Source organism: Vipera berus, assembly GCF_964194415.1.
Source record: "Vipera berus genome assembly, chromosome: 2".
Lineage (NCBI taxonomy): Eukaryota > Metazoa > Chordata > Lepidosauria > Squamata > Viperidae > Vipera > Vipera berus.
This window is the reverse complement of record NC_138203.1, coordinates 103143841-103170935: the sequence shown is the minus strand read 5'-3', so window position 1 is coordinate 103170935 and position 27095 is coordinate 103143841. Positions and strand designations below refer to the sequence as shown.

Here is a 27095-nt window from a genome sequence, read left to right as displayed (position 1 = left end):
ACATTACAAATTATGGAATTCACAACCACAACAGCATCAGGAATACAGATGGCTTTAAGTCTACATAAATGTATAGGGCAGGGGTGTCAAACTGCCGGCCAGCGGGCCGGATGCGTCATGGCGAAACTGCGCCCACCCCATTGCTGGCAATGGGGAAAAAGTTGCAATACGTCATGACACGTCACGTGACATTGCGAGTTTGACATCCCTGGTATAGGGACTAGGTCTCATTGACAATTGATTATGATTCAGCAGCTACCAGGTCTGGCCAATCCAAACCCAGATGACAGCAAATGGCAGTGAGGAACAACAGTGTCTATCTAGATGTTGATAAACTAGCCCAGGAGTGTCAAACTGGCAGCCCTTGGGCCAGATGTGTCATGTGCAGGCCACACCCACCCCGGCTCTGCAAAGGCAAAAAACATCACGATACATCACGTGATGCGATCAAGCTTGACAGTCATGACCTAGCCCCATTTATAATACCTTGATTAAACTTTCCCTTTGCGAGACTTGTTTGATTGCTTGCTTATTTTTTTATCTTATTTCTAGAAGCCACCCATCTCACCTTGTGACTCTGGAGGGCGTATATAATAAAACAAAATAAATAAAAAGCCAAAATAAAAGCATTTAAATTAAAAATGAAAATAAAGTAAAAACAAAAACAAAGTGGTGGCCAAGATGCAGATAATGATCACATAACCTTCCAACAGATTCCACTCTATCGTGGGATCCCCAAACTTGTTGACACAACCTTGTTTTGAGGGACTTTCTGAAGGCCAGCAGGATAGGGGCCAGCCTTATGACTCTAAATACCAGATCCTGGGAACAAACAAGAGAAAGATTGTTCCTTCCTGTCTTGCTTACAAGCTTTCCAGAAATATCTGGCCAGCTATTGCAATCACTCTACAACTGATACAGCCCCTCATTCAGAAGGCCTTTCCTTTCTCTCTCTTCCTAGATCTCTTACCCTCCCCCCTGCCTTTCTCTGAACCCAAGCAAATTCTCCCAAATGTATGTGTAATTGAGGGAATAAAGCTAACTAAAATGAAAAGCTGCCAAAGGGGACAAATAAATGGAGGTGGGGTTGAGCCAGGACTATGTGAGGTTGGAAGAGAGGCCTTGTTAGCATGAGCTGTCAATATAAATCAAGGGCAGCTCGTGTCACCCTCACTCCTAATGATCCCGGAGAAGTGAATAGGGGAGGGGGAGAAGACAGCACACAAAGGAGAACCTGATCAGAATAACCATCCAATGGGACCACTGCTCTAGAGGGGAGACTTTCATCACATCTCCCGAGTCTCCTTTGGGGGATGAAGGGTTGAAGGAGTCCCAGGAAGATCCTTGAAGGATATGAACTATTCCCCACATTTAGAAACAGACACAAGACGTTCTGCTGGCTGCACACAAGATTAGTTTGCTCCTTTTCTCCTGAACTATGGGCGCTAACCCTAACCCCTCTCTGTGTGTGTATCTCTGTAGGATCTACACACACACTGTGCAAGCCGGGAGAAATACAAATGGAAGACTGTAATGCCTAGACTGCTTTGTAAAACTCCATGAATGTTAGGTTTATTGCAGAAAGAAAGCCTAATTTGGAAGCACCACAAAGAAAACAGAAATGAGAACAAACTACTACGTGCATTGTGCATGTCTAGGAACAAAGGGCTTCAACAAGAAGCATCCTAGGAACGGGAACACTTTAGAGCAAATAGAGCAACAATTGTCGTTCCCTAATTTGATCATTTTAGTAATATTGCTATGCCAATATTGATACTGTACTTTTAAATATAAAAACAATAAACATTCCTGAAACATATTTTCCATAATATTTTGGAGTATAATATTTCAAGGCATGGAGCAAATATGCCTATTTAGAGTGTATGTCACATTTACATAATTTTTGCTTATAATCCCCTAGGACATTTCTGCAATTCCTTGCCATAATGCATACTTGAATATGTATCTCATATTAGGCATTAAGGGGCCAAAGTTTATATTTTTATACTGTCAAAATATATTACAATACTGTTCAAAATTGGTCAATATGATGCAGATCAAATAAATTAATATTAGTACTGTAAAATGTGGATCCTATAAGTACATGACACTAAGAAATATTTTAAAACATTTCAAATATTTACTGGATTTTAATTGTTACAGTGACTTAAGAGAAAAGGAATATCTAAGTTAGCCTCCCTATAAATTTCTTCACCCAAACTAACCCTACAACTCATTTATTTTCCTTGTTTTTTACATTATTGATAGTTTCTGAAATGTAATTCTGATCTCTCTTAACCTTAAAAAAGGCAGAAGAGTTTTCTACATCCCATGTTGGATTGGCCATCTCTAGAGACTGAACTACAGAAATTCAGGAAGACCAGCAATTCATATCATTTTATCTTTTGCCTATCTATCATTTGCCTTGCCTTTCATCAAGACAGACAGGTAGGTACATTATTGTAGCATTCCTTATTAAATGCTGTGAAATACAGGTTGCCAGGATCAGAAATTGATGGGAACTGAAAAGATGCAAGTATCAGAAGAGACGTGACAAAATGCAGCTGGAAGAAAAAGGGAAAGAATATGTCGTGGAAAAGGATAAAAAAATAGCTAACTACTGTAGGAAGAGGAACTGACAGAAGCAGACAGTCAAATGTAATCACAGTTGATTGAAGGCACTGTGAAAAAACGTAATATTATATTCTTTCTTGTGCTGGAGATGGACAAAAGCTTGTCTTGTCTTTTCACCAACATTTATATATTCCTGCATGCAAACATAGTATGCAGCACATTTATTCTCCCCACACTCGGGAAATGAAGTTTTTATATTTTTTTTCCCATGTGGGTTACTCATTATTAGATGGGAAGCCAATATGGCAGAAATCAAAAATCTGCAGAGCATCCTCTTGCAACTTCACTCCCCTTCTTCCATGTCTTCAAAAATAATGTTTTGGAAAATTGTTTGAACCTCTGGACCAGATTTTGAAGTGGCCGTACATGGAACCAGAAGTGATTTCTTCCTAGTTCACTAGGAAGGTGTTTCAATGAAAGAGGCACATGAAATTCCGCCCATTCTGAATTGCTTGCATAACAGCATTTGACATAGCTTAATTGAATGCTGCAATTGTCATTCAAAAGGGCAGACAGAATTACAATGCCAATTACAATGCTGCAGTGTTGCTTCACATTTTACTGACTGAGGTGGAAGGAAAGCAGCATACTTTTTAAGATAATTTGCTGTCATTTCTTGTGTTTACATAGCAACTGCAAGAGTGTTATTAGCTCCACCCAGAAACAACTACTTCTGGAAGGAGGATTTGTTATCAGTGTGCCTTTGTCTGAATGAGAGAAGTCACTCCAGGTGCTTAGGGTGATGGGTGTGAAGGGCTGTGGGTTGAATAAGACAATAGAAATCTGCAAGATGATAGCCAGTCATTCTATTTGGACAGGGTTCCTGTTTGCTACTACACCCACGTCAATTAACGTTATATCCAGTTTGATATGTTCTTTCAGGACCTCCAAGAGTCACTTTGGTAGTGAGGTGGATGGCGTATCAATTTAATTAATTAATTAATTAATTAAATGTGACTCATTGCCATTGCAATTAAGTCCATCCATCTTCTGCTGGTTGTTCTCTTTAGATAAGATAAGGTAATCTTTATTGTCATTCTTTACTGCGGGCACAATGGCACACATGAAAAATGAAATTTAGTTGCCCGCTCTCAAAGTGAAACACATACATGACACACACACACACACACCTAAAACATACTATAAACAATTATTTTCCTTCTACCTTTTCCCAATTTTATGGATTTCTGAAAGGAACTGGGTGGGCCTTCCCATAATGTGATAATCTGAGTTTGGTCATTTTGCCTCCAATAAAAACTCAAGATTGATTTGTTCTAGAATCCATTTGTTCTCTTTTCCAGAAAGGTTAAAACACAATCTCAGTAGGTGGATTGTCTTAGCCCCCATTATTCGCCTGCATCATGATCTCCCTAAACATCTCAAAGGAATGGAACAACCATATTACAATTTCAATATATTGAAAAGCTGAAAAAAACAACCTAACTAGCTATAGAGGGGGAGGTGGTGTGAGGGAGGGTGTGAAACAAGAGGGAACCCAGCCCAAAGCTGGATAGGAGACAGAGGAAGAGAATTAGGATAGCCACTCCCTAAAATCTCCCTAACTGTATCTGTTGGGGTGAGAGTAAGTAAATATTAAGTCTAGCAGGATTCTGTCTGTGGGTTGTAAGCAAATAAAGAGCTAAACTTTGCCTAGTTTTTTCTATGTCATTCTTAGGATGGGTCTGACATTATTATCCAATCAGACTATTACATATAATTAGTAAATTACATATTAAATATCTTTACTATAATCTTGCTGACCGGATGGTTCAAGAACGAATTCTAGCAGTAGAAGAAGCTGACTTCAGATCAGGTTTTTCATTGCTGACTAATCTTGCACCACATCTCTGCAAAGTACACTAACCCTCCTGGAGAGGCTCTTTATGCAGCTTTTATAGATCTGAAAGTGGCTTGTGAGAGGCTGTGACAAACTGGCAGCTTCCTTTATTGATTGCCAATGCCTGCAAATAATTATGAAAGTCCTACATCAAATGTCAAGGTACAACAGTGCAGCTGCAATGTAGCTGCAATGTTCAAATAATGGAGACTTGACCGAGCCTATTCCAACTTTTAAGGCAGTCAAATAGAAATATATTCTTTCCTTCCATTTAATTTTTATATCAATTTTATATTTTTGATATGGTCAAATGACTAAATCAATAAAGATTTCTATTCTATTCCATTCCATTCCATTCTTGTTCTATTCATTAAAACTGAGTTCCACCCTGCTTCCCTGGCCATTTTACATACACTGACAGTGCTGTAATCTTGTCTGTATCCCAAGTCAAATTGTAATGTAGTTTTCACATGTTAACTTCCAACTGCCATCTTGAAATGCTAGAATTAATTATGTGAAAACCAGGGTGATTGCATTCATCAAGAGGCATGTTAATCACTCCCACATTACTACATTAACTGGTTTGATAACAACTATATTGAGCAGGTGAAGGCTTTTCAATAGTTTATATACAGATCATCTTCCTAGAAATGTTCATTCTGCAAGCCTTTCCTATTGTGTCTGAACAGTCTCACATGAAGTAATTAGCTATTCAACTGTATGGACAATAATTATGCTCCCAGACTAATTAAATTAAACTTAATTAAATTAATTTTTAAACCTAAACTGCTAAGGCTCCTGCTATCTGATGCACAGTGTTCAGTCTAAATTCTTGAAATCTCTACTTTGAGTTCTCCACTGTAACTAATGCATATCTTTAACCTGAGCTTGGTGCAAAAAATAGTGTCCTCTTTGTTGGTTAACTGGAATTACAACAGCACCTGTATTCTTTGACTACAGATTTCCAGGTGCAATTCAAGGTGACAATTTAATCCTATAAAGCAGCAGTGTCAAACTACTGGCCCGCAGGCCGGATGCATCATAGCGAAACCGCACCTACCCCATTGCTGACAATGGCAAAAAAGTTGTGGTACGTCATGACACATCACGTGACTTTACAAGTTTTACACCCCTGCAATAAAGTCTTATATAGTCTCCTAGACTTCTTCAGCATTGTTTCCTTCAAGAATCATAGAATTTGCTTGCGTGCACCCCAACAAAATCCATTAACATTATTGGGAGGTTAAGGGGGCAGGGATTTGCAGACACTGTAGCAAAATAACCTCCATCTTGAGGTGAAGTTAGCACATGCACAGAGCTTTTCCAGAGTGCATTTGGGCCATGATGAGTTGGAAGCCACTATATGATTATAATGTATTATTATTGTATTGTGGTCTTGGCTTTAGCATTGTTTTATTGCTATAAGGAGTTCATACAGATTTCAGTTGGAAACGACTAGCACACATGCACGGGGGAACCTTTACCTTTACCTTTTTAAAAGACTGATATATATGCATGTATACAAACATACATGTACTTTGAATCTAATCACTGAGGAATAGGTTCTTCCTCAGAGGTGGAACTTACTACAAAGTTGTCACTGGTGTTTGACCATCATTGGGGAAGCACACCAGGATATTTCTATTTTGTGCTCTGTCTTTGGGGACAATAGAACAAACACTGAACTATTGAGGTGAGAGCTTTATCTCCATTCCAGGTCACTTTATAGCCTCAGTAAAATGAACAGCTGGCCTATAAGTGTTGTTGATCAATGCCAACTCAACTAATAGGAAATAAATTAGGAAATAAATTGAGTCTTGATCAATCTCTTGGCTCAACTTTCAACTAGATTTTCAAGTCGTCAACTGGGGACAGGGACTCCAGAACAGATTGAGATTCTCTTAATTTTCATCTCACTAGTAACAGTGAGGAAGTAATACAGATGACTTTGAGTAAATGTATGGGATCCTAAGACAGATGTTTCAGGAATTGCTGGGGCTACTTTGACCAAAGCAGCTCAGTGTCAAGGTGGCCATATCTTCTGGGCTCAGATATCACTTCATCCAACAGATGTGGCAGCACACATTTTGACCTTGCCTTTCTCTCCTGAATTGAAGGAAAAGATGTGGAAGGGATTTGTGCTTTTAATATATAGAACTGGAAGGTGAGAATAATTTAACAGCAATGTTCAGCCTGGAAATCTGTTGGAGATATAGGTGCTTGTTATTTGATGGTTCATATTGCTTATATTCTCCTTTTCTGCCAATTCTGCCCAGTCTTGAGAGCTCCCCATTGGTTACCGGTTTGCCTCCAGATCCAATTTCAAGGTGTTGGTTGTTACCTTTAAAGCCCTTCATTGCATAGGTCCAGGTTATCTGAGGAGCTGTCTCTCTCTCATGGGACCAGGCTGCCCCACTCACGCCAGTGGAAGAGACCTGCTCCAGATCCTGTCTGCTAAGGAACTGGAGGAGGCATGATCAAAGAGAAGAGGCTTCTCTCTTGTGGCCCCCATCCCTGTGGAATATTCAACCGCTGATGGCAAGAACTGCCCCTTCCCTTTTGGCCTTCTGGAAGGATCTTAAAACCTGGCTTTGCTGGCTGGCCTGAGGCTCTGAGGGGGACACTCACCGTGGAGGCAGCTGACAGGGTAAGAAGAAATCATCCTTGTCCTATCAGGTTCTTAGCTTTCTTAGTTCAATTTTCATATAGTTTTTAATAATACTTTAACTTTGTGTTGTTTCAATTTTTTAATCTTCTATTTTTTTATTTGTTTTACAACCTGTAAGCCACCCAGAGTCACCTTGTAGGAGAGATAGGGAAAATAAAAAAAATAATAAATAAATAAAATTTAAAAAAAATAAATTTGCTATTATTCCCTAAATTTCTATTCATCTTCATGGATATCATGTGGTTCATGGGTTAAAGCTGTAAATGGCCAGCAGTTCAAAGTATAATTGTGCATCTTCTTCCTTCTTCAAAACAGAAAACAGTAAAAGGTGGACTAGAATAATTTCTGATCAAAGGGAAGAAGAGAACTTTCTTTTTAGGAAGGCAGTGAAACTTCTCACAATGTATATTTTACTTGAGTTTTCTTTTTCTCAAACCTGCTTATTATTTTATTATTTGTTATTCTGCTTTTATGATTTTCATAAATAACTTAAGGTGGAGAACATACCTAATACTCCTTCCTCCTCCTAATTTCTCCACAAGAACCTCACCTGTGGGCTGAGTTGGGCTGAGAGAGAGTGACTGGCCCAAAGTCAATTAGGAGGATTTCATACCTAAGGTGTGACTAAACATATGTTAACCACTACACCACACTATTTTAATTTTGCTTTGGTGGTTTTGATTATTGCTACCTACTCTGAGTTACTTGTCCTTATTAGAAGAATGGAATATAAAGTTATAAACAAACAAATACAGATGTGTTGTTGTTAGTTGCGAAGTCGTGTCCGACCCATCGCGACCCTATGGACAACATTCCTCCAGGCCTTCCTGTCCTGTACCATCTTCTGGAGTCCATTTAGGCTCACGCCTACTGCTTCAGTGACTCCATCCAGCCACCTCATTCTCTGTCGTCCCCTTCTTCTCTTGCCCTCAAACTTTCCCAGCATTAGGCTCTTCTCCAGTGAGTCCTTCCTTCTCATCAGGTGGCCAAAGTATTTGAGTTTTAGCTTCAGGATCTGGCCTTCTAAAGAGCAGTCGGGGTTGATCTCCTCTAGGACTGACCGGTTTGATCGCCTTGCAGTCCAAGGGACTCGCAGGAGTCTTCTCCAACACCATAGTTCAAAGGCCTCAATTCTTTGACGCTCAGCCTTTTTTATGGTCCAACTTTCACAGATGTATATGCTTCTAAATTTCACATGCTGTTTGTGTCATTTATCCATGAAATAAAGACGCAGCAAGAAGGCTCTCAGATATTTATGGCAATCATATTCATGAATCCTCAACCTCCCAATTAATTCTACTACCCCATTACATGAGTTGGGAGAAACCTATTGGCTAGATAAAGCCAGAGAGCAAAATTGCTATTTATTCTTCCATCAGACACCCTAAATCCCTGCCAAAATCTGATAAAAGGTTCCATTTCTCATAGCAACTGATCTCCTAACTGATATAGTTGGCTCCTCTGTCAAGCAAGTAAGGAAACATCAGACACGCTATCATCTGACTCTGCTAGGGTGGGAGGAAAGGGAGAAAGACAGCAGTGACTCTGATTTTCAACAGATTAAGCTATGAAACCAAATCCAATGGTTCCGATCTCACCTTAGCTATAAATTCAGTAAGTGGCCTTAGGCAATCTAATGTCCCAAACTCAATCTTCCCATCTATAATATGGATCATTGAACAATTATATAAAGCATATTGAGCGTGTGAAAATGCTGTACAGTTTCCAAGTAGGAACAGCAGTTATCATCTTAGGACCTTTAGTAATAATAAGAGAAGGGATGTTAGGCTGAGAATCTAAAGGGATTGGCTGTCCCAAGGGATTCATGCCTGTGACAGTAAATCCAAAGAGCATGACCTTAATAATATCCGGTATTTATATAGATTTTAAAATGTTCAAAGTATTATACTGAGCCAAAAATTTCACTTCAAAGATCTTTTTCTGAATTGCTAAGGCAAGCTCTTTCCCTTTTGCCAGGTTTTTGGGGAGTGGATTCAAGCAAAATAAAAAGTTTTATCAAAGGCCATGGGAATATGTACCAATACAGAATACCTTTATTTTGCAATGTTGCAACAAGTCCCATTAAAAGATGGTTAATAAAATATATTGATGAATTGCTCATTCATTAAAACAACAAGAATTGTATTAACTTAAGGTTGGTAAAAGAGAACATTATAGGAAAAAGAAGAAATCAAGTAAAGTTATTATGTGGATTATAGATTATAGAAATCAACTGTTAGTGAATGATTCTTAAATGTAAACCTAGACAACACACAGTTTACTGAATATTAAGGTGATTATGTTAAAAAAAATAATATTACAACCTGTGCATCGTATTCCAACCTGAGCATGTTGTTGCAAACTATAAAAGGTGCTCAAATGTACTAGCAACAGGGGCTTGTAGACATCCCTGACAGTTCTAGATGGCCCTATGAAACCTAATATGTAGGCTGAAATCCTATAGGATTTCAAAACTTTGCAAGATTTATTTTTCATATCCTTACAAAATCTTGCAAGGTAATAAATATCTGGAGCTCTTGCTGGACTAGTTTAAAAAGTATTTGAAGGTACAATGCTCCTTTTCCTCCAATGTTGGATGACAAGAGTGTCCCAGCATTAGGCTCAACATCTCAAAAATACACCCTGAAATTCATCTTTCACAACATAGTGGGCAAATAGTGTAGACCAGGGGTGTCACTGAGGGCCGCATCAGCATTGTGGTTGCCCTCAAGGGGCCAGGTGGGTATGGCCAGGGTGGGCGTGGCCTACTGGGTGGGCGTGGCTAGAGTGTGTATGGCCTACTGGGTGGGCATGGCCAGCTCTACATCATTCGCATCAAGGGTGCCTATGGGGGCCTGGGCAGGAGTGGGACAGATCTGAGGGCCTCTGGCAGAAGGAGGGTCTCTGGGCCAAGGCAGTGGGGGCCGTTCCCTCACTGTTTCCAGGATGGTTTCGCGGGCCACATGAAACCACTTCGCGGGCCGGATCTGACCCCCAGGCCTTGTGTTTGACATGTCTGGTGTAGACTATATGGAAAATAAGAAAATAGCCATTGCTTCTGCAGCTGGCCTCATCTGTGACCTCACACAGCCACAAAACAAAGGGTAAGTTTTTAAATTTTTTAGAGGGAAAGAAACATGAGCATTATCTATCCTCTGACCAATTTCGCCCATCCCTGTTTCACATAAATTGCCTTCACAGTCTTATCTAAAAGATTGATATTTGGTCATAAATGGTATGGTATGAGACCGAGATTCTAACTAAAGTTTGCCTCCTGCACTATTAGTGGAAAGCCACTTTGCTTTCATCTCATCAACATCCATGTCTGTATGACAGCAAAAAAGAGAGACGTAGACTGACAAAGAAAAATAGCGGAACAAGAGGGGTTAAAATAAGCAATGATAGTCAACAAAAAATGTGCCTCACCTGACTGGCTGGTGCTGACATTGATGGCAGCATAATGTGGAGAATCTGGACTCAGTTCAGTCACAAGGTTGACTGCTTGAATCTCAAAGGTATACTGAACACGAGCCAGGAGGTTGGACACTTGCACCCGGCTTTCGGTCAGCCCCACCTGCCGGGGTTCAAACTGAACACTGTCCCCACAACGGACGCAAGGCCCCGGAGAGCCAGTCGGACACACTTTACAGATGACATTGAAGAAAACATCCTTTCGACCACCCAGATCCTTTGGGAGACGCCAGGTCAGAAGGACATTGGATCCAATAATTTCATAGCTGAGATCCCGAGGGGCTGATGGGATGCCTGCAAAAGAGTGGAAAATTAAATCCTGAAAAAGCGAAATAGAAAAAAGTCAAATATGTAAGTGCAAAGGTAGGCAGTGGCATTATTTCATTATCTCTGGAGCAAACTAAGGAAAACTTAACTAGAGAGAAATCTTTCCCAAGAAACAATTTTAACCCAAATTTCAAGGATGAAAACTACAGAGTTTGGTACTCCACAACAGCCTACAGCCATGACGGATTATTTCCAGATTTCAAGAATTGATGTTGCTACCACCAATAGAGAACCCCACTTTAATTTCCCTCCCCACCTCTTAAAATCCCCACATTTTGTTAATGGAGTAATAAAAATGAGGAAGATTTCAGTTTAGACCAGCTGTCATTGCCTAACTTAGCCAGACAATTATTATTATTTAGGTATTCATGAACATGAACCTAATTGTAGCCTTAACTATGTTTCTGCTTCACTGTGCTTTTCAAGATTTTTTTAAGTACATCTTGAGTTTCAACAAAGAATCTTGATGCACCTTAAACACAAACAAATTTAATGTAAACATATCCAAACAACAAATGCCAGTGAACCATGGCTGTTTGCAAAATGCTTGCCATTGGGATACACCTTCAAATTAATTGATTCCCAACCTATTTCTCCTAAAAAAAATACAGACTATTCTCTGATTGATGGACATTCTACTTAACTTTAGCAATTATATCCAGAAATCAAAAAGCACTGATGGTGAACACAAAATGGCTTGGTAGGTAACAAAGGAGGAAGCAGATGTGATCAAAATCCCCAGAAGAGAAGAATCAAGATCGAGGCTACCACAGTCTTTGTGGCTACATCGATCCCTATGAATGTTACCAATGGTAGGTCAAATTTTTTTTTAAAAAAAAAAGACATGATACATTAGTATTTAAGAAGCCACAAGATACTTTGCTGTTTTACAAGTCACAGACTGATGTGGCTACACCAATGGAAGCTGCAATACTATAAACCGCTTTCCACCACTTTCTTCATTTCTATGAAGGTCTTGAGGTCATATCTGAACAGCCACTTTGTGAATGAGCAACTTCTCTTCCACCCCACCCAGCAATCACTTATTCCTCATAATTTTAAATAGGCAGCTAGCCTAGAAAGACTGGAGACCCTTGTTCTTTCCTTGGTTCTGTACAAGAGGAAGTTCCAAAAGAACAGGTTTCGGAACATACTTCTCTAATGCATGAAATGTAACAGAACTGGACTAGGGACCTCAGAAATGGAGAGACAAGGGGCTTCAGGAAGAAATGAAAGCACAGGGAAGGAGTCATGGAAGAAGCTGAAGGAAAAAGAGCAAACACAGACCAGGTCAGAAGAAGAATCCAAGATATAAAAGGAAACAGGACCATAGTAAGCCAATCCTCCTCATTCTCAGATACTTACTAGTACAGGGGGCATCTGAGACGTCTGAAGAAGCACGGTAATAGTGAGCCTGGCAGCCACATTCCCGGGAACCCGGGATGGAAGAATAACTGTGGGTAGGGCAAGGACTGCAAGGGGCATCTCCCGCTGATGCTTTGAAGGTGCCTCTGGGACAAGCTAAAAATATAAAGGAGACAGAAACAGAGAACAATTGGTTTAATTTCAGCAGATCAGCAACCCTATTTTTTGTTGATTGATTCTATATCCAGCTGCAACAGATGACAAAACTGTAGATATTACTGAACACAGAAATATCAACAGAGACTTTCTAATCCATCCTTTCCCAGCCTGGTACCTTATCTCCAAAATTCCTGATTGGCATGCTGTCTGGGAATTCTGAAAAACCCAGGGAGGCATCATCAGTCGTGGCTGTGACTAATGCTGGCCTGTGACTAATGTCCAGTCTATTTCCCTATCAGTTCTAATTCAGTGTGATGGAAAAAAATAATTTATATATAAAAAGTATGTGAACCCTTTGGGATTATGTGGTTTTTTGCATGAATTGGCCATAAAATGCGCTCTAAACGTCATGTAAGTCACAACAATAGAAAAACACAGTCTGCTTAAAATAATACTACACAAACATTAGCTGTTGTCATGTTTTAATTGAAGATAAGATGGAAACATTCACAATGCAGGGTGGAAAAAGTATGTGAACCTTTGGACTTAATAACTGGTTGACCCTCCTTTGGCAGCAATAACCTCAACCAAACGTTTCCTGTAGTTGCAGATCAGACCTGCACAACGATCTGGAGTAATTTTGGACCACTCTTCTGCACAAAACTGTTTCAGTGTAGCAATATTCTTGGGATGTCTGGTGTGAATCGCTCACTTAAGGTCATGCCACAGCATTTCAATCGGGTTGAGGTCAGGGCTCTGACTGGGCCACTCCAGAAGGCGTATTCTGTTCTGTTGAAGCCATTGTTTTGTTGAATTACTTGTATGCTTTGGGTCATTGTCCTGTTGTATCACCCATCCTCTGCGGAGCTTCAGTTGGTGGACAGATGGTCGTACGTTTTCCTGCAAAATGTCCACGTTTGAAGTTTGCAAAAGAGCACCTGGATGTTCCACAGCACTACTGGCAAAATATACTGTGGACAGATGAAACCAAAATTGAGTTGTTTGGGAAAAACACACAACACTATGTGTGGAGAAAAAAAGGCACAGCACACCAACATCAAAACCTCATCCCCACTGTAAAACATGGCGGAGGGAGCATCATGGTTTGGGGCTGCTTTGATGCCTCAGGGCCTGGACGGATTGTTGTCATTGATGGGGAAATGAATTCCAGAGTTTATCAGGACATTTTGCAGGAAAACGTACGACCATCTGTCCACCTTAGGGAACACCTGCTGCCGGCGTCAACTTCCCTTCGCCCTGTGCGTTCCCACAGAGAGGGACTCCTCAGGGTGCCACCGGTCAGAGAATGTAGACTGGTGGCCCCCAGGGGGAGATCTTTCTCTGTGGGCGCTCCGGAGCTATGGAACCAGTTACCGGTTGAGCTCCGGACGGCGCCGGATCTTCGCTCCTTTCGCCGCGATCTGAAAACATACCTGTTCGAACAAGCCGGCCTGGCCTGAGGGTGGGATTGCTGGGGTTTTTATTATCATTTTATTGGGGGTTTTATTAATGTATTTATTGTTTTTTATGGGCATGTATTTAATAACTTTTTAATTTTTGTAACTTTATGTTTTATTCTTGCCCTGTACACCGCCCTGAGTCCTTCGGGAGAAGGGCGGTATAGAAATATTAATAAACTATAAACTATAAACCAACTGAAGCTCCGCAGAGGATGGGTGATACAACAGGACAATGACCCAAAGCATACAAGTAATTCAACAAAACAATGGCTTCAACAGAACAGAATACGCCTTCTGGAGTGGCCCAGTCAGAGCCCTGACCTCAACCCGATTGAAATGCTGTGGCATGACCTTAAGTGAGCGATTCACACCAGACATCCCAAGAATATTGCTACACTGAAACAGTTTTGTGCAGAAGAGTGGTCCAAAATTACTCCAGATCGTTGTGCAGGTCTGATCTGCAACTACAGGAAACGTTTGGTTGAGGTTATTGCTGCCAAAGGAGGGTCAACCAGTTATTAAGTCCAAAGGTTCACATACTTTTTCCACCCTGTATTGTGAATGTTTCCATCTTATCTTCAATTAAAACATGACAACAGCTAATGTTTGTGTAGTATTATTTTAAGCAGACTGTGTTTTTCTATTGTTGTGACTTACATGACGTTTAGAGCGCATTTTATGGCCAATTCATGCAAAAAACCACATAATCCCAAAGGGTTCACATACTTTTTCTTGCAACTGTATATTCACCCTCACTCAAAGAGGCAGATATTACTGCCTGGAACCAGCTTCGTGTCTCCTCCCGAGCCGCATAAATCAGCCAAGAGGGACACAGGTCCAATAAACAGGTGGTGGAACTCAGCCTCCCCATAATCCTGTCCACATCATCAGGGGAAACAGGATCGAACTCAGTCCAGATAACATGCTCAAGACCGTCCGATTCCTCCACATCCGACTCTGCCCAGTTAGAGTCCAAACCGGCCCGGATCTGAGCGATTTTGTCCATCAGATGATGACTAAACTCCTCAGCCCACCCCTGCAAGGGCTCCTCTCTCACCTCCTGATTAAGGAGGGAGCGAGTCACCCTAAACAGGGCGGCCAGGCAATTATCTGCAGACGCAATGAGGGCAGCGAAGTAATTAGCCCTCGCCGTCCTCATCGCAGCAAGATAAGACCTTATAAAGGTTCTTAGCTGCAATCGGTCAGATTCGGAACGGCTGGACCTCCAACCGCTCTCTAGACCCCGTCTCCGATGCTTCATCTCCCGGAGCTCCACAGAAAACCATGGAGCCCAACGGGATCTGCGCCGGGTCAGAGGTCGCAAGGGTACAACACAGTTGAGTGCCTCAGTGGCCGCCTTTTCCCAGGCATCAACCAAGGCATCAACTGGGTTGTGAGTGAGGGCGATGGGTATAGACCCAAGCGCCATCTGGAATATATTATTAATATATTTTAATATTTTGTTTATAATAATTTAGAATGATATTAATTAGTATTATTATCATTGCCTCCTTGGCCAGAAATTTATATTACATTGTAGATTATAATATATTTTATATTAATACATATGTGATCTCCTTAACATGGTTGATTTAAGTCTGATTTGAAAGCAGATATATTTTATTTTGCCTGTAGCAAAGGGATGTAGGATGCTGAACCAGAGTTTCTGTGAAGCACACAGGATCCTACTGTCTTGTGGAGTAGACATTTATTTTAGCTGAGGAATACTGTTTCCTAGCAGTGGTCAATATTGATGTTCTTAAAAAAAGAGCAGCTGAGATTAAGAAATCAAAGCGTTTTCTTTCCTTTCGTTGTGTGTCCTGAGCAAATGCATATTTGGAGGCATTCTGAAAATAAACAATTCTCCAAAAACTACAGTAGTCTCTACTAATTAGAAGGCAACTTCACTTACACTTTTGCAACCAGATCCTATAATAATCTAACTATAGTGTCCCAAATACATCTTGTTTATTTCAAGATCCAGACATTCTGGAAACAAACTCCATGAAAGTTTTTATTTAAGTGTTTAGTATCTCCTTTAATTCAGTGCTCCAAAGCATTGGAGAATCCAACTTTAGAGTTCAGACCAGGGATTCTTCTTGGAAATCATGACTTTTTCTTCTTCTTATTATTATTATTTAGAATTATTTGAACTAAATTCAACATTATTGGATGAAGGAAGACAACCAAATGGTGTCTGAAAACTACAGACATATTTTTTTAAAAAAGCCAATAACTTCATTGGTCATCTTAGAGATGTCCAGTAGGTGGGGGTAGGGAGGGGGCCAATGAAGAAAACTGTATTACACACACTTCCCAAAGGGTTGGAACTTGTATCACAATAGAGTAGTAATGGAGATGTCTCTAAGTAAGCTTTTCAGATTATATTAATTATGGAACCAGCAAACCTTGGCCTAGAGCTATACGGTGTTTCTGAATAGGCCTTATGTAAGATTACCTAAAAACCCAGCAAAAACCACTCTGTGCTCCCCTAAAGGAAAATCTAAGTTATAAATATACTGAAAAATGTTACTCAGGAGAGTCAACAATATGAACCAATGTTGAGAAGGGTATGAGTTACAGTATAGATATTATTTTTTTAAAATAAATAGGTAGGAGCTAAATCTGAAAACATGATGGTTCAAAATGCTTCATTTTGAAGAAAGCTTTATATGGTTCCTCTCCCTCCCCACCCCACCCTATGAATGTCAGTTTAGCAGTGTAATTTTTAACAAAGGATCAACTTTTCATTCTACTTTTATTAACATCTGCATATACTTTAACAGGAAGGAGGGCCAAAAGAGCTAGAAAATATCTACACATTCTAATTTCTAAATCTTTACACAATCATTGTATGTACACTGAGAGCTTATTTATTTATTTATTTATTTATTTAATTTATATACCGCCCTTCTCTCAAGAGACTCAGGGCGGTGAACAGGGCAATACATAAAAGTTAAATACATGTACCAGAGACAATTTGTTGTGTGTCCAACCACACTTGGGCAATAATCCAATCCTATCCTATCCTATCCTATCCTATCCTATCCTATCCTATCCTATCCTATGGAATAAGGAGATAATCCATTGCATTAGCAAATATAGAGCACCAGCATAGCTACCTCCTATGAAGTCTGAGAATGAAATGGTAATCCTGGGATAACCAAGATTCAAATTCAAATTCTCTCTCTCTCTCTCTCTCTCTCTCTCTCTCTCTCTCTCTCTCTCTCTCTCTCTCTCTCTCTCTCTCTCTCTCTCTCTCTCTCTCTCTCTCTCCCTCTCCCTCTCCCTCTCCCTCTCCCTCTCCCTCTCCCTCTCCCTCTCTCTCACACACACATACACACAAATATTCAGTTGATCCATCCTCCAAAGTTTCTTTAGATTTAGTTATTAGAAGAGTCACCAAAATATAAGCAATTGGGAAACCAAAATGTATACTGTGGTTACAGTCCCTGCTTGTGATAAGCAAATATATAAAAACAGACTTTTTAAAGTTGTTTTTTCCAGTAAAGGGAGGGGGCAATGAAACTCATTTCTGGAATGAAAAATACGGATTGGGAGTTGAATAGATAAGGTATTTCTGTGAATTTCAGGAGGAACTGACTTAATCAACACTTGACAGACTAACATATCAATTGAAACTCAACAATTTATCACCTTCTTCAGTTTATGAGTTTTCCAAATGGAGTTTGGAAAAGTGCATAGAAATAATCTAGGGTGGAAATTGACTATTTATCCATCTTCTGCAAATGAACCAAATCCACTGCATATTTTTGATATGTCAAATGAAAACACCTAACATGAAAATCTATCTTAAATGGGTCGTTATTGGCTCAAAGAAACTTGTTAACAGAATAACAGAGTGAGAAGGGACCTTGGTGATCTTCTAGTCCAACCCCCTGCTCAAACAGGAAACCCTGTACCATTTCAGGAGCTATGGCAGCACACTCATTAGAATTCAGTATTGCAGGCTAATTCAGCTCACTTCCAGGAGTTCAATTCTCCCTGGCTCAAGGTTGACTCGGCCTTCCATCCTTCCAAGGTTGGTAAAATGAGGAGCCAAATTGTTGGGGGCAATAGGCTGACTCTGTAAACAGCTTAGAGAGTGCTGTAAAACACTATGAAGTGGTATATAAGTCTAAGTGCTGTTACTTTTGCTATTTTAGACAAATAAATGGTTGTTCAATCTCTTCTTAAAAACTTCCAGTGTTGGGGCTACCACAATTTCTGGAGGCAAGTCATTCCCCTAATTAATTGTTCTCACTGTCAGGAAATTTCTCCTTAGTTCTAAACTGGTTCTCTCCTTGATTAGTTTCCATCCATTGCTTCTTGTCCTGCCTTCAGATGTTTTGGATTAATTTGTTACAATTAATCCAATTCCTAAAAAAGTTGCATAATCAACATGCTGAGGATATACTACTGTTACTACCGTATTTTCTGGCATATAAGACGACATTTTAACCCATGAAAATCATCTCAAAAGTTGGGGGGTCATCTTATACACCCAGTCGTCTTATACGCCGGAAAATCAGCAAGCCCGGAAAGGCACGCCCTCCCCTCTCACTGTGGAGGAAGCAGGGCAGGCTGGCATCTGGTGAGAGGGGAGGGCGTGCCTTCCCGGGCTCGCTGATTTTCCAGCGTATAAGACGAAAAATCTTGAAAATCATCTCAAAAGTTGGGGGGGTCATCTTATACGCCCAGTCATCTTATACGCCGTAAAATACGGTATATTTTCATTAAGAGCAGTTTGGAACCTGAATTTTTGGACCTAAAGTTTATAGAAGCTAACTTAGCATGTCCTAATATAAGCATTATGCTACTATTGCTGTTGCTGTTTAGTTATCTGTAATACCTTTCTACCTTTTTGAGGTTAGGGAAGTCACATATCTGCCTCCAGATTTCTACATAATGGCATTGTGCACTCATGAAATCCATAAAAATGTAGCTCTAATGAGAAAGGAGTTCCAGCCAGTTCTATCCACTTCCACTGACTCCAGTTTTATTCTAAATAAATGTGTTTAAATGCCTTAGGGATGAAAACAAACAAGAACCTGGACTTTGATCTTCTGCTGGAGTCATGAATTTCAAAAGAAGTTACCATGTTAGTCTTTATTGTGCAACAAACTTACATTTATTATAGGATAAGCCACAGTAACACTTTAGCTATTTTAGATCCAAGAAGCAAGTGAACTTAATGGTTTAAAATCATCTGTTATTTGACTGTCAGTTTGCTTCACTTGGACTTTTTAATTTACCATGGTTTTCTTCCATTTAATTTTCTCAGTTTGGTCTATAATTCACCTGCAGCAGTTAGCAGAACTCTAAGCAAGTTGTAAAATAATCATAATAATAATAATAATATAAAAAAAACAGGGGAGGAAGATGGGCTTTAGCAGACTGAAAGCTATGGGGGATTTCTGGATTGCAATCCAGCAAACCTATTAAAGAGTGTTAAATTGCTATGCAATGCTGAAATTCTCGATGCAGTCAATGCTGCAGCCCACTTGGGCTTTTTCATATGTAAAACCTCTCTAGCGGTCACATGCTAATGAATACAGCACACTATCTGCTGTGTCTATAATATAATCAAATGCCACACACCAGCACATACACTGTACTGTAGTGTTTAATTGCAAGAGAACCAGAATGGGTTTGAAAAACCACATCTGATATAGAATGGTGTATATGCCTTGAATATTCTGCTACAGTTTTGAATGTGAGAAGACACATTACATAGTCTTTATATTTGCTTGCTTTTTAAAAAAAAATGAGTCGACTTGTGCCACTCTGGAGCAGTAAGGGTTTAAAAAGAAAAAAGGTTGTGTCAGCTGTATAAAAGCACACTCAAAACCTGACTCTTCCCTTAAACATGGCTAACCAGCGATCCAGTTATAAAACAAATGCAATCCAGAACAATCTTGCCTCAGGTCAAAGATGAACGATGGGTAGAAATGTTGCCAGACTGGTTATAAAGCTTTGAAGATACTCCCACCAGTAAATGTTTATAATATCTCCATTCTGAAGTTTATATAATTCAGAAATTTAAGACAGCAACATTAATGAAATTTATCAAGCTCAGTAGGGGTATGGTATGGGGTGTGGGGGTAGAAATAGCATACTGATGGGAAAATAGTGTCAGAAAATTTCTAAGGGAATGTGCCAGGTGTCATATGAGTGAGCCAAATGCTACAGCACCAAGAAATAAAAACTTGTATAGATTGGCCTCTGGTTATATCAAACTTTGCCAGAGTAACAAAATAGTTAATTAAGTTTACTACAAAGCGATCTCTGGCAATTCCAGTCCATCCCGCTCCTTCAGTTTGCAGGAGAGATTTACCAGAGCTTAAGTACTTTTCAATTGCTAGTTACAGAATGCCCATCAGGGCAGATTTATTCTAAAGATGGCCTGGAAAACCAACATCCTCAGTTAAATAAAAACAAAACCCCTGGAGCAAAAAGGTTACCATCTGCTCAGTCACCACATGTAGAAAAATGAAATTAGGAGTTGTTTACTAATTACCTAATCAGCTGCTACTAATGCAAGTTTTCTCTATCTAGCAACCTCTGGCTCCCCCCCCCCTCCAAGATGGCTCTATTAATATAAAGAAAATCCAGTTAAATCAAATCAAATATCTTTAATATGATTTAATCAACCAATAAAGGCAGGGATCAGGCAAATATGGAATATCTCCATCCAAGAATAACTAAAAAATAATCGAAGCCATAATTATAAGTAGCAACAATGTACAAATCTTTATTAAGCTCTGCTTTAGAGGTGAAATTGGCCAAATAATTGTCAAGAACAAGGAAGCAGAATATCACGAGACAATCAGTTACTTCTGTATTGCTGCTAACCTATTTACAAGAATCTCACCAAGCTGACTACATTCTCTTGGGAACAACCAGATAAGGCAGAGGTCTTCAAACTTGGCCCTTTTATGACTTGTGGACTTCAACTCCCAGAATTCCTCAGCCAGGTATGCTGGCTAAGAAATTCTGGGAGTTGAAGTCCATAAGTCATAAATGGGCCAGGTTTGAAGACCCTTGAGATAAGGGCTTTAGCAATTTGGGGGGAATTTGAGTTTGCATTGCTTCTTATCCTGCAAGGACTCTAAACTTGCCAACCTCTTCACTCCTTCCCTCACTCTCCTTGCAGATTCCACCACAGTAATGTACTGTTTTCCAAAGAATATCACTGTTAGGCACACTGTGATTTAAAGAAACTGATTCTTGCAAAGCATCCTCCCTGCCTAGATGCACTTACAATTTATCCTGGGTGTCTAGGCAATTAGCAATTTAAAAAATGTGGGCATCACCCAAAATGGTTTATGCTAGAATAAGAGGAGTAACACTAGTTAGCAGATTCATACGGTTCTGAGAGCCATTAGACGAGTAGTTTAAACCTGGAGCTCATGGAATGCCTTTGATTTTGTAATCGTCTTGTGCTGGAAATCAGAAATATTTTTTAAGATAACATGATGCCTCCTTCCTTCCTCCCCACTGAAATGAGCATTTGGAGAAAGAGAACCACATCTTATCCCAACCATTTTTTCTTCCTCACCACTGGTCTTTCAAAACTGCTTTCCTTCCAAGAAGCTTCAAAAAAAACAGCAAATTACAGAATGAGGTTAGAAAAAGATAATTTCAAGCATACTTGGGAGGAATTTTTATATATAAGGCTGGCTCCCCCCTCCCAACTTATACAAAGGCAAATGTGTCTAATATGTGGCAAGGTGTGAATTGGCTCCCAAATCTGCATGCTTTTGAGTTGTTTTAAAACTTATTTGAGTAGAGGTATAAATCTTTGGGGGAAAGGAGAACATTATGTAAAGCCGAGTGAAAAATACATCTATAATACAGCTGGGAATCACACATCATTATTATTGAACAGTTTGAGTGCACACATCCTTTGAATGTCATTTATATACTGTAGTAATATTCTCCTAGGAAAATGTTTCCCTTTTGACATGCACTGGGGTCTAATTTGCAATGAAATATAGGTACACTTTTTTCTTTCTTTTCCAATCTGCCCAGTTTGGTTTAGACTCTCATTTGTTCCAGATTCTGGACACATTTCATAAGTTAGCCCATTCGAGATACCTTGGATCAAAAATTGTTGCCTTATGCATTACTTCACCAATTAAGGGTCATGACAAGAGTTTTAGTAATATATAAATAGAGGAGTACAGAGCAGGGCTGGCTGAAGAACAGTTTCAGGCTTACTTTGTGTTTTTATACCTATGTAAAAGAAATAAGAAAAGGAATAGAAGCTCTATCCTCTCATGCCTGTTTCTTTTCTTTTTTTATTGAAAAGTTTTACAATAAATTTTGAATACAAAACCCCTCCCTTCCCCCTCCCCTCTCCCCAAACCTCCCCAACTCTCCCCTCCCCTCCCACCTCCCCGACTTCCCAGAGCTAAATACAGGGTATAAAAATACAAACAAACATAATCTAAAATATGCAAACAACAATAAAATATTAAATTCTATCGCACTTTAACTCTTAATAAAATAACTACAAGCTAATTATACATCATATAAATCCGCTACTTATTCAAATGCTAAGTGAAACTTTTTAGTCCCATATTTATTCTGAATATAATCTATCCATCTCTTCCACTCCACAGTGTATCTCTGTTGCGATTGATCTTTCAAATACGCTGAGATCTTTGCCATCTCGGCCAAGTTAGAAACTTTTAAAGTCCATTCTTCTATAGTCGGCAGTTCTTCCTTCTTCCAATATTGCGCTACCAAAAGTCTCGCTGCCGTAATTAAATTCAACATCAATTTAATATCTACAACGGTGGTATCTGTGATAATACCCAATAAAAACAGTTGCGGAGAAAACTTTATCCTTTTCTTGAATATTTTTTGCATATTCCACCAAATTTTAATCCAAAAAGCTTTAACCTTTTTACAAGTCCACCATATATGAAAATACGTTGCATCCTCACAACCACACCTCCAACATTTGGGCTGGCAGTTCGGATACATGCCTGTTTCTTATATCCATGCCAACCTACCTTCCTTCCTCCCTTCCTTCTTTTCTCTCCTCCTCCTCCTCCTCCTTTTCTCTCTTTCCACCCACCCACCCATCCATCCATTGTGTGAGTATATATAATAATACAATACAATAAATGTAATGTAATATAATATTCTATACACAAAGAGGAAGATACAGCCAGGTTGGGATATCAAGTACCAGGAAGTCAAACATTCCCTACAAGTGGCCTTTGAGTCCCATCGACTTTAAATCATGTGTAAGTGATTCTACACCGATTCAACAAACATGAAAAGAATAGCCTTTCAGATGAATATCTATGCAAGTGAAAGCCCATGAATGGCCAGAACAACAGAAGCACCTTGTAGATGAAAACACAAAAACAAGGAATTAGGAAGCACTGCCTTGGCATATCCTTCTTGATGCTGAGAAAACAGTTCACACTGTACTGTCATAAAGAGGGAAAGGCATTATATGGAATAGAAAATGGCTGGGAGGGAGCAGCTGCTTTTGCCTCTAGGCTCTCACTAGCAGAAGGAGAATTACACAGGAGATAAAAGAGAGGCTCTGTTGTCTGCACACCACTCTGTGTGACAGTTCCATGAGAGCGATCATCCTTATGGACAAAAATCTACCTACCCCTCCTCCCTGTATCCCCCAAACCAGTCTCAGCTACAACTTAATATGCATGCTAGGGCTTGTACCAGCTATAACTCTGAGGGCTTACAAGTGGGCAGAGCAGAGCTCCCAAGCAGTTCACAATCGAGAATCTCTCCCACCCCAAGACCCCCAAACATGACCGAGTCACAAAGAATTGTGGAATTCAACTTCTACCCTTAGGGGTTTTTTTTTCCCCTAAAGACTTGCAGACAAATACATGAACAGATAATCTTTCATTCTGGGGTACCCTTTGGCATTCCCTGCCTCATTGCTTCAGTCTTTCATGAAAAAAAAATATGATTTCTTGTTTGGACAAAGTATATCTACCCTTTTGGCCTCTGATGTGCCTCAAACAGCGGATTGACGGGATTCTCTTGCTTTGAAGCTCCAAAGTAAATCAGAAGAAAATTCAGCTTCTCAGAAGGGAGAGACAAAGAGAACTGCCACCAAGTAATCCTGATATATAAGTCTTCTGAGAGGGACATAGCTTTTCACTTTCCAGACACTGGAGCATGGCTGCCTCTTCTGAAGCAGGATCAGCACATTTCAACACATGCAATAAATAGCATGAGCTTACTGTACTGCTAGAAAAAAAAAGTGTGGTGTTTACACACTACTTGCTCCGAGATTAAGAAAGATGTGGATTGAATGAGGGACCAAAGGGTGTTGTATAATATCTAAGAGGCATGAGGGTCTAAGATTGTGATTGTATGTTCAAAATAAGGTCAGAAGTAATCACATTCCTTAGCTTAGGCTTTTCTTGTCTTTGTTTTTTACAGTTTCTTGGTTTTCTTTTGATTAGTATTTTATTCAATCAAAAATTCTTAATAAATATAAATAAATAATGAACCCCCTGCTTGTTCCAATACTGAGGCTCTTTCCTCACACTCCAGCAGTTTCTTTGGAGCAATAAAAGTGAATAGTTTTCTCATTGCTGCATCGTTTCCTTTTCTACTTCTTCCAGTTCCTCAGACCTTTTCTGCTCTCCTTTGAAATACTCTCCAATTCTTCTTGGTGCAGCTTTAAGGTGCAGCTCTGCTATTATATCTACAGAATATCCTCTTTCTCCTCCCCCTCCCCTGCCTCTGAGCTGCAAAAATAATGGTGGTGAGGTCAGTAACAAGAACAGAAGGAAGGGGCAATGGCTGAGGCTCCGCTATTTGTGCATTGCTCTTTGTCAGGTACAAAAAAGTCTAGTCAATTTTTAAGCAGCAGCTGCCATCAGGGATCCTTCAGTGTCAGCTACTGAGGGAAAACTGCAAAGTTTAAGAGTTTGGAAAATGGAGTGAATTTACCTTCCATGTGGCTACAGAGCCAACATAAAAAAAACCCAACAACTAATTTTCACAGCAGTCTCAACTGACCTGAAATAAAACAATAAAACAATCCAACTTTCCATCACTGAGGATGTGGTAGGAGCATAGGGACTTGTAGCCGCTTTCAAATTGGACCTGAATTCTTATGTGGAAATGCTCCCTCTTTCCCTCTCAAAACATCTGCCATATTTAAGAAACACTTCAGAATGAAAATCAAATTTCAAGGTTTACTGGAGTTCCTTCCCTGTATTCATGTCACTCCCTCCCTATCTACAAGTGCCAAAAACTGAAAAATGTTACATTAATATGAACACATCAGCTTAATCTAAACCACATGACTTGGTATCTCACCAAATACCACTTTTTTTTCCTGCTACAGAATTCAATCTACCAGAGACTCACCAATCCTGGTTGCAGTTTGACCTTAGGCTGGCTAGTGAACATTTTGCCATTTTGTAGCTCTTCCAGTCTAAAGACTTCAAATAGCTCCCCCCTTTTAGAATATGTTTATTGCTGAATTGCCCTATTTTAGTATATTTTACTAATGTTGTTACATGCTTTTATATTGCCTTTATATATATATAATTGTGCCTCACTCCTAGCACACACGGGGAAGTCGGCTAACAAATGTTCAAGATCACAATAAGGGGGAATTAAATTTTAATTTTTTTCTTCAGCCAGACTGCACAGAGTCACGTCTTGAAATGATATTTTCTGCTCCGAGTGGCAGCTATGCATGAGAAAGCCTGCGTCAACGTGGTTGAGGCTATAGCTAAAACCTGATATGCTTGGCTGAGGGAAGTACCTCCCGCTTCACCCTCCACGTCTGCCTCTGTCTAATATGCAGAGGCAGCTCTTGAAATCTAATGAATTTTTGTGGAAATGAAAAGTAGGGCAAATTCATATGCCTTTAATTCTAAGGGTGGCTCTCTCTTTTTTTGAAAGGAAGGGAGGGGGAAACCTAGCAGAGAGAAGAGGGAGGGAAGGAGGGATGAAATGTCTTTGGACATCAGTGAAGGGAGAATCACACATGTGGATCCAAAAATGATAAGCCTACCCAGAATTCCACCTTCCCTTCATGTGTAGAGTTCTGCCTACCTTTTGTCCCAATGTAACCATGCTAAATATTTCCTCATCCCCAGCAGTTGTAGTCAATGTGAGAATGGAAAAGAAAGGGTTGGAAAACACGCAGCACCATTATAGAAAAACAGAAGATATTTTGAACACAGAGGGAGATTCAGTGAAGTAGTTCCATGTTAACATCTGTATGTGCTCTGAAAGAAAGATCGCACAACCTGGCTGTAACCAAGAACTGAACACCGCTTTAGCTGATAATTATTACATTACCTGAATGAGGCTTTTTGATTGGTTAAAATATGTCTCATATTTCCCTTATAAAAAACTGTTCTTTTTTAATGACAACTTTAATAAAATAGGATGGCTACCATCATCTTAAAAAATGACCTCCTTGCATTCTCTATTACATATGGGGACAAGTCTTAACTTTTAGCTTAAAAATACATACAAACACACATAACCACAACACAATTGCTTTTCAGGGCTTTAAGTAATGTTATGCCAAGTTCAGGAAAGAAATAACAACATGCAAGGCAAACAAAGTAAAGGCATGAGATAAGAAACAGAACAGGCAACACAGCTAAAATTGTTCAGGCTTACATCATCTATTATCTCATGCATATCTTTCTGTCCTTGCAAAATAAATAAATAAATAAATAAATAAATAAATAAATAAATAAATAAATAAATAAATAAATAAATAAATAAATTTATTACAAGATGGCGGCGCGTTCACATGCAGCGGCTCTGAGCTCCCGGTTAGCACGGGGGGAGGCTCAGCTAATCTCAATGTACACATGTTGTACTTTGACAATAAAGGTTTATTTATTATTTATTTATTTAACAGGCAACACAGCTAAAATTGTTCAGGCTTACATCATCTATTATCTCGTGCATATCTTTCTGTCCTTGCAAATTCTACCATATTCATCCACAAATTCATACACTTTTGTTCTTTTGTGGATCGTATCAACACCATTCAACCACAAATTTCCCCTTTTTTTCCTTTTCATCCCATTCGCTTTTCCTTCATATATTTCTATTATGATTTGATCCTCATTCTTTGACTCCAAATGACAAAACAATCTCAGTATACTTCTGTACTAATTACTCACTTTTC

General features: G+C 39.5%; 1 protein-coding gene across 3 annotated transcripts in view; it reads right to left on the bottom strand.

The window, feature by feature from the left end:
- Window positions 1–27095, bottom strand: part of LOC308664500 (ephrin type-B receptor 5) — a 175535-nt gene that overhangs the window by 40691 nt on the left and 107749 nt on the right. For all 3 annotated transcript variants that reach the window (XM_081321780.1, XM_081321779.1, XM_081321781.1), the window contains 2 exons: window positions 12303–12458; window positions 10566–10904 (listed from right to left, as the gene is read on the bottom strand). In XM_081321780.1, coding sequence (XP_081177906.1) covers window positions 10566–10904; window positions 12303–12458 — 495 coding nt within the window. The remainder of the gene's footprint in view (window positions 1–10565; window positions 10905–12302; window positions 12459–27095) is intronic.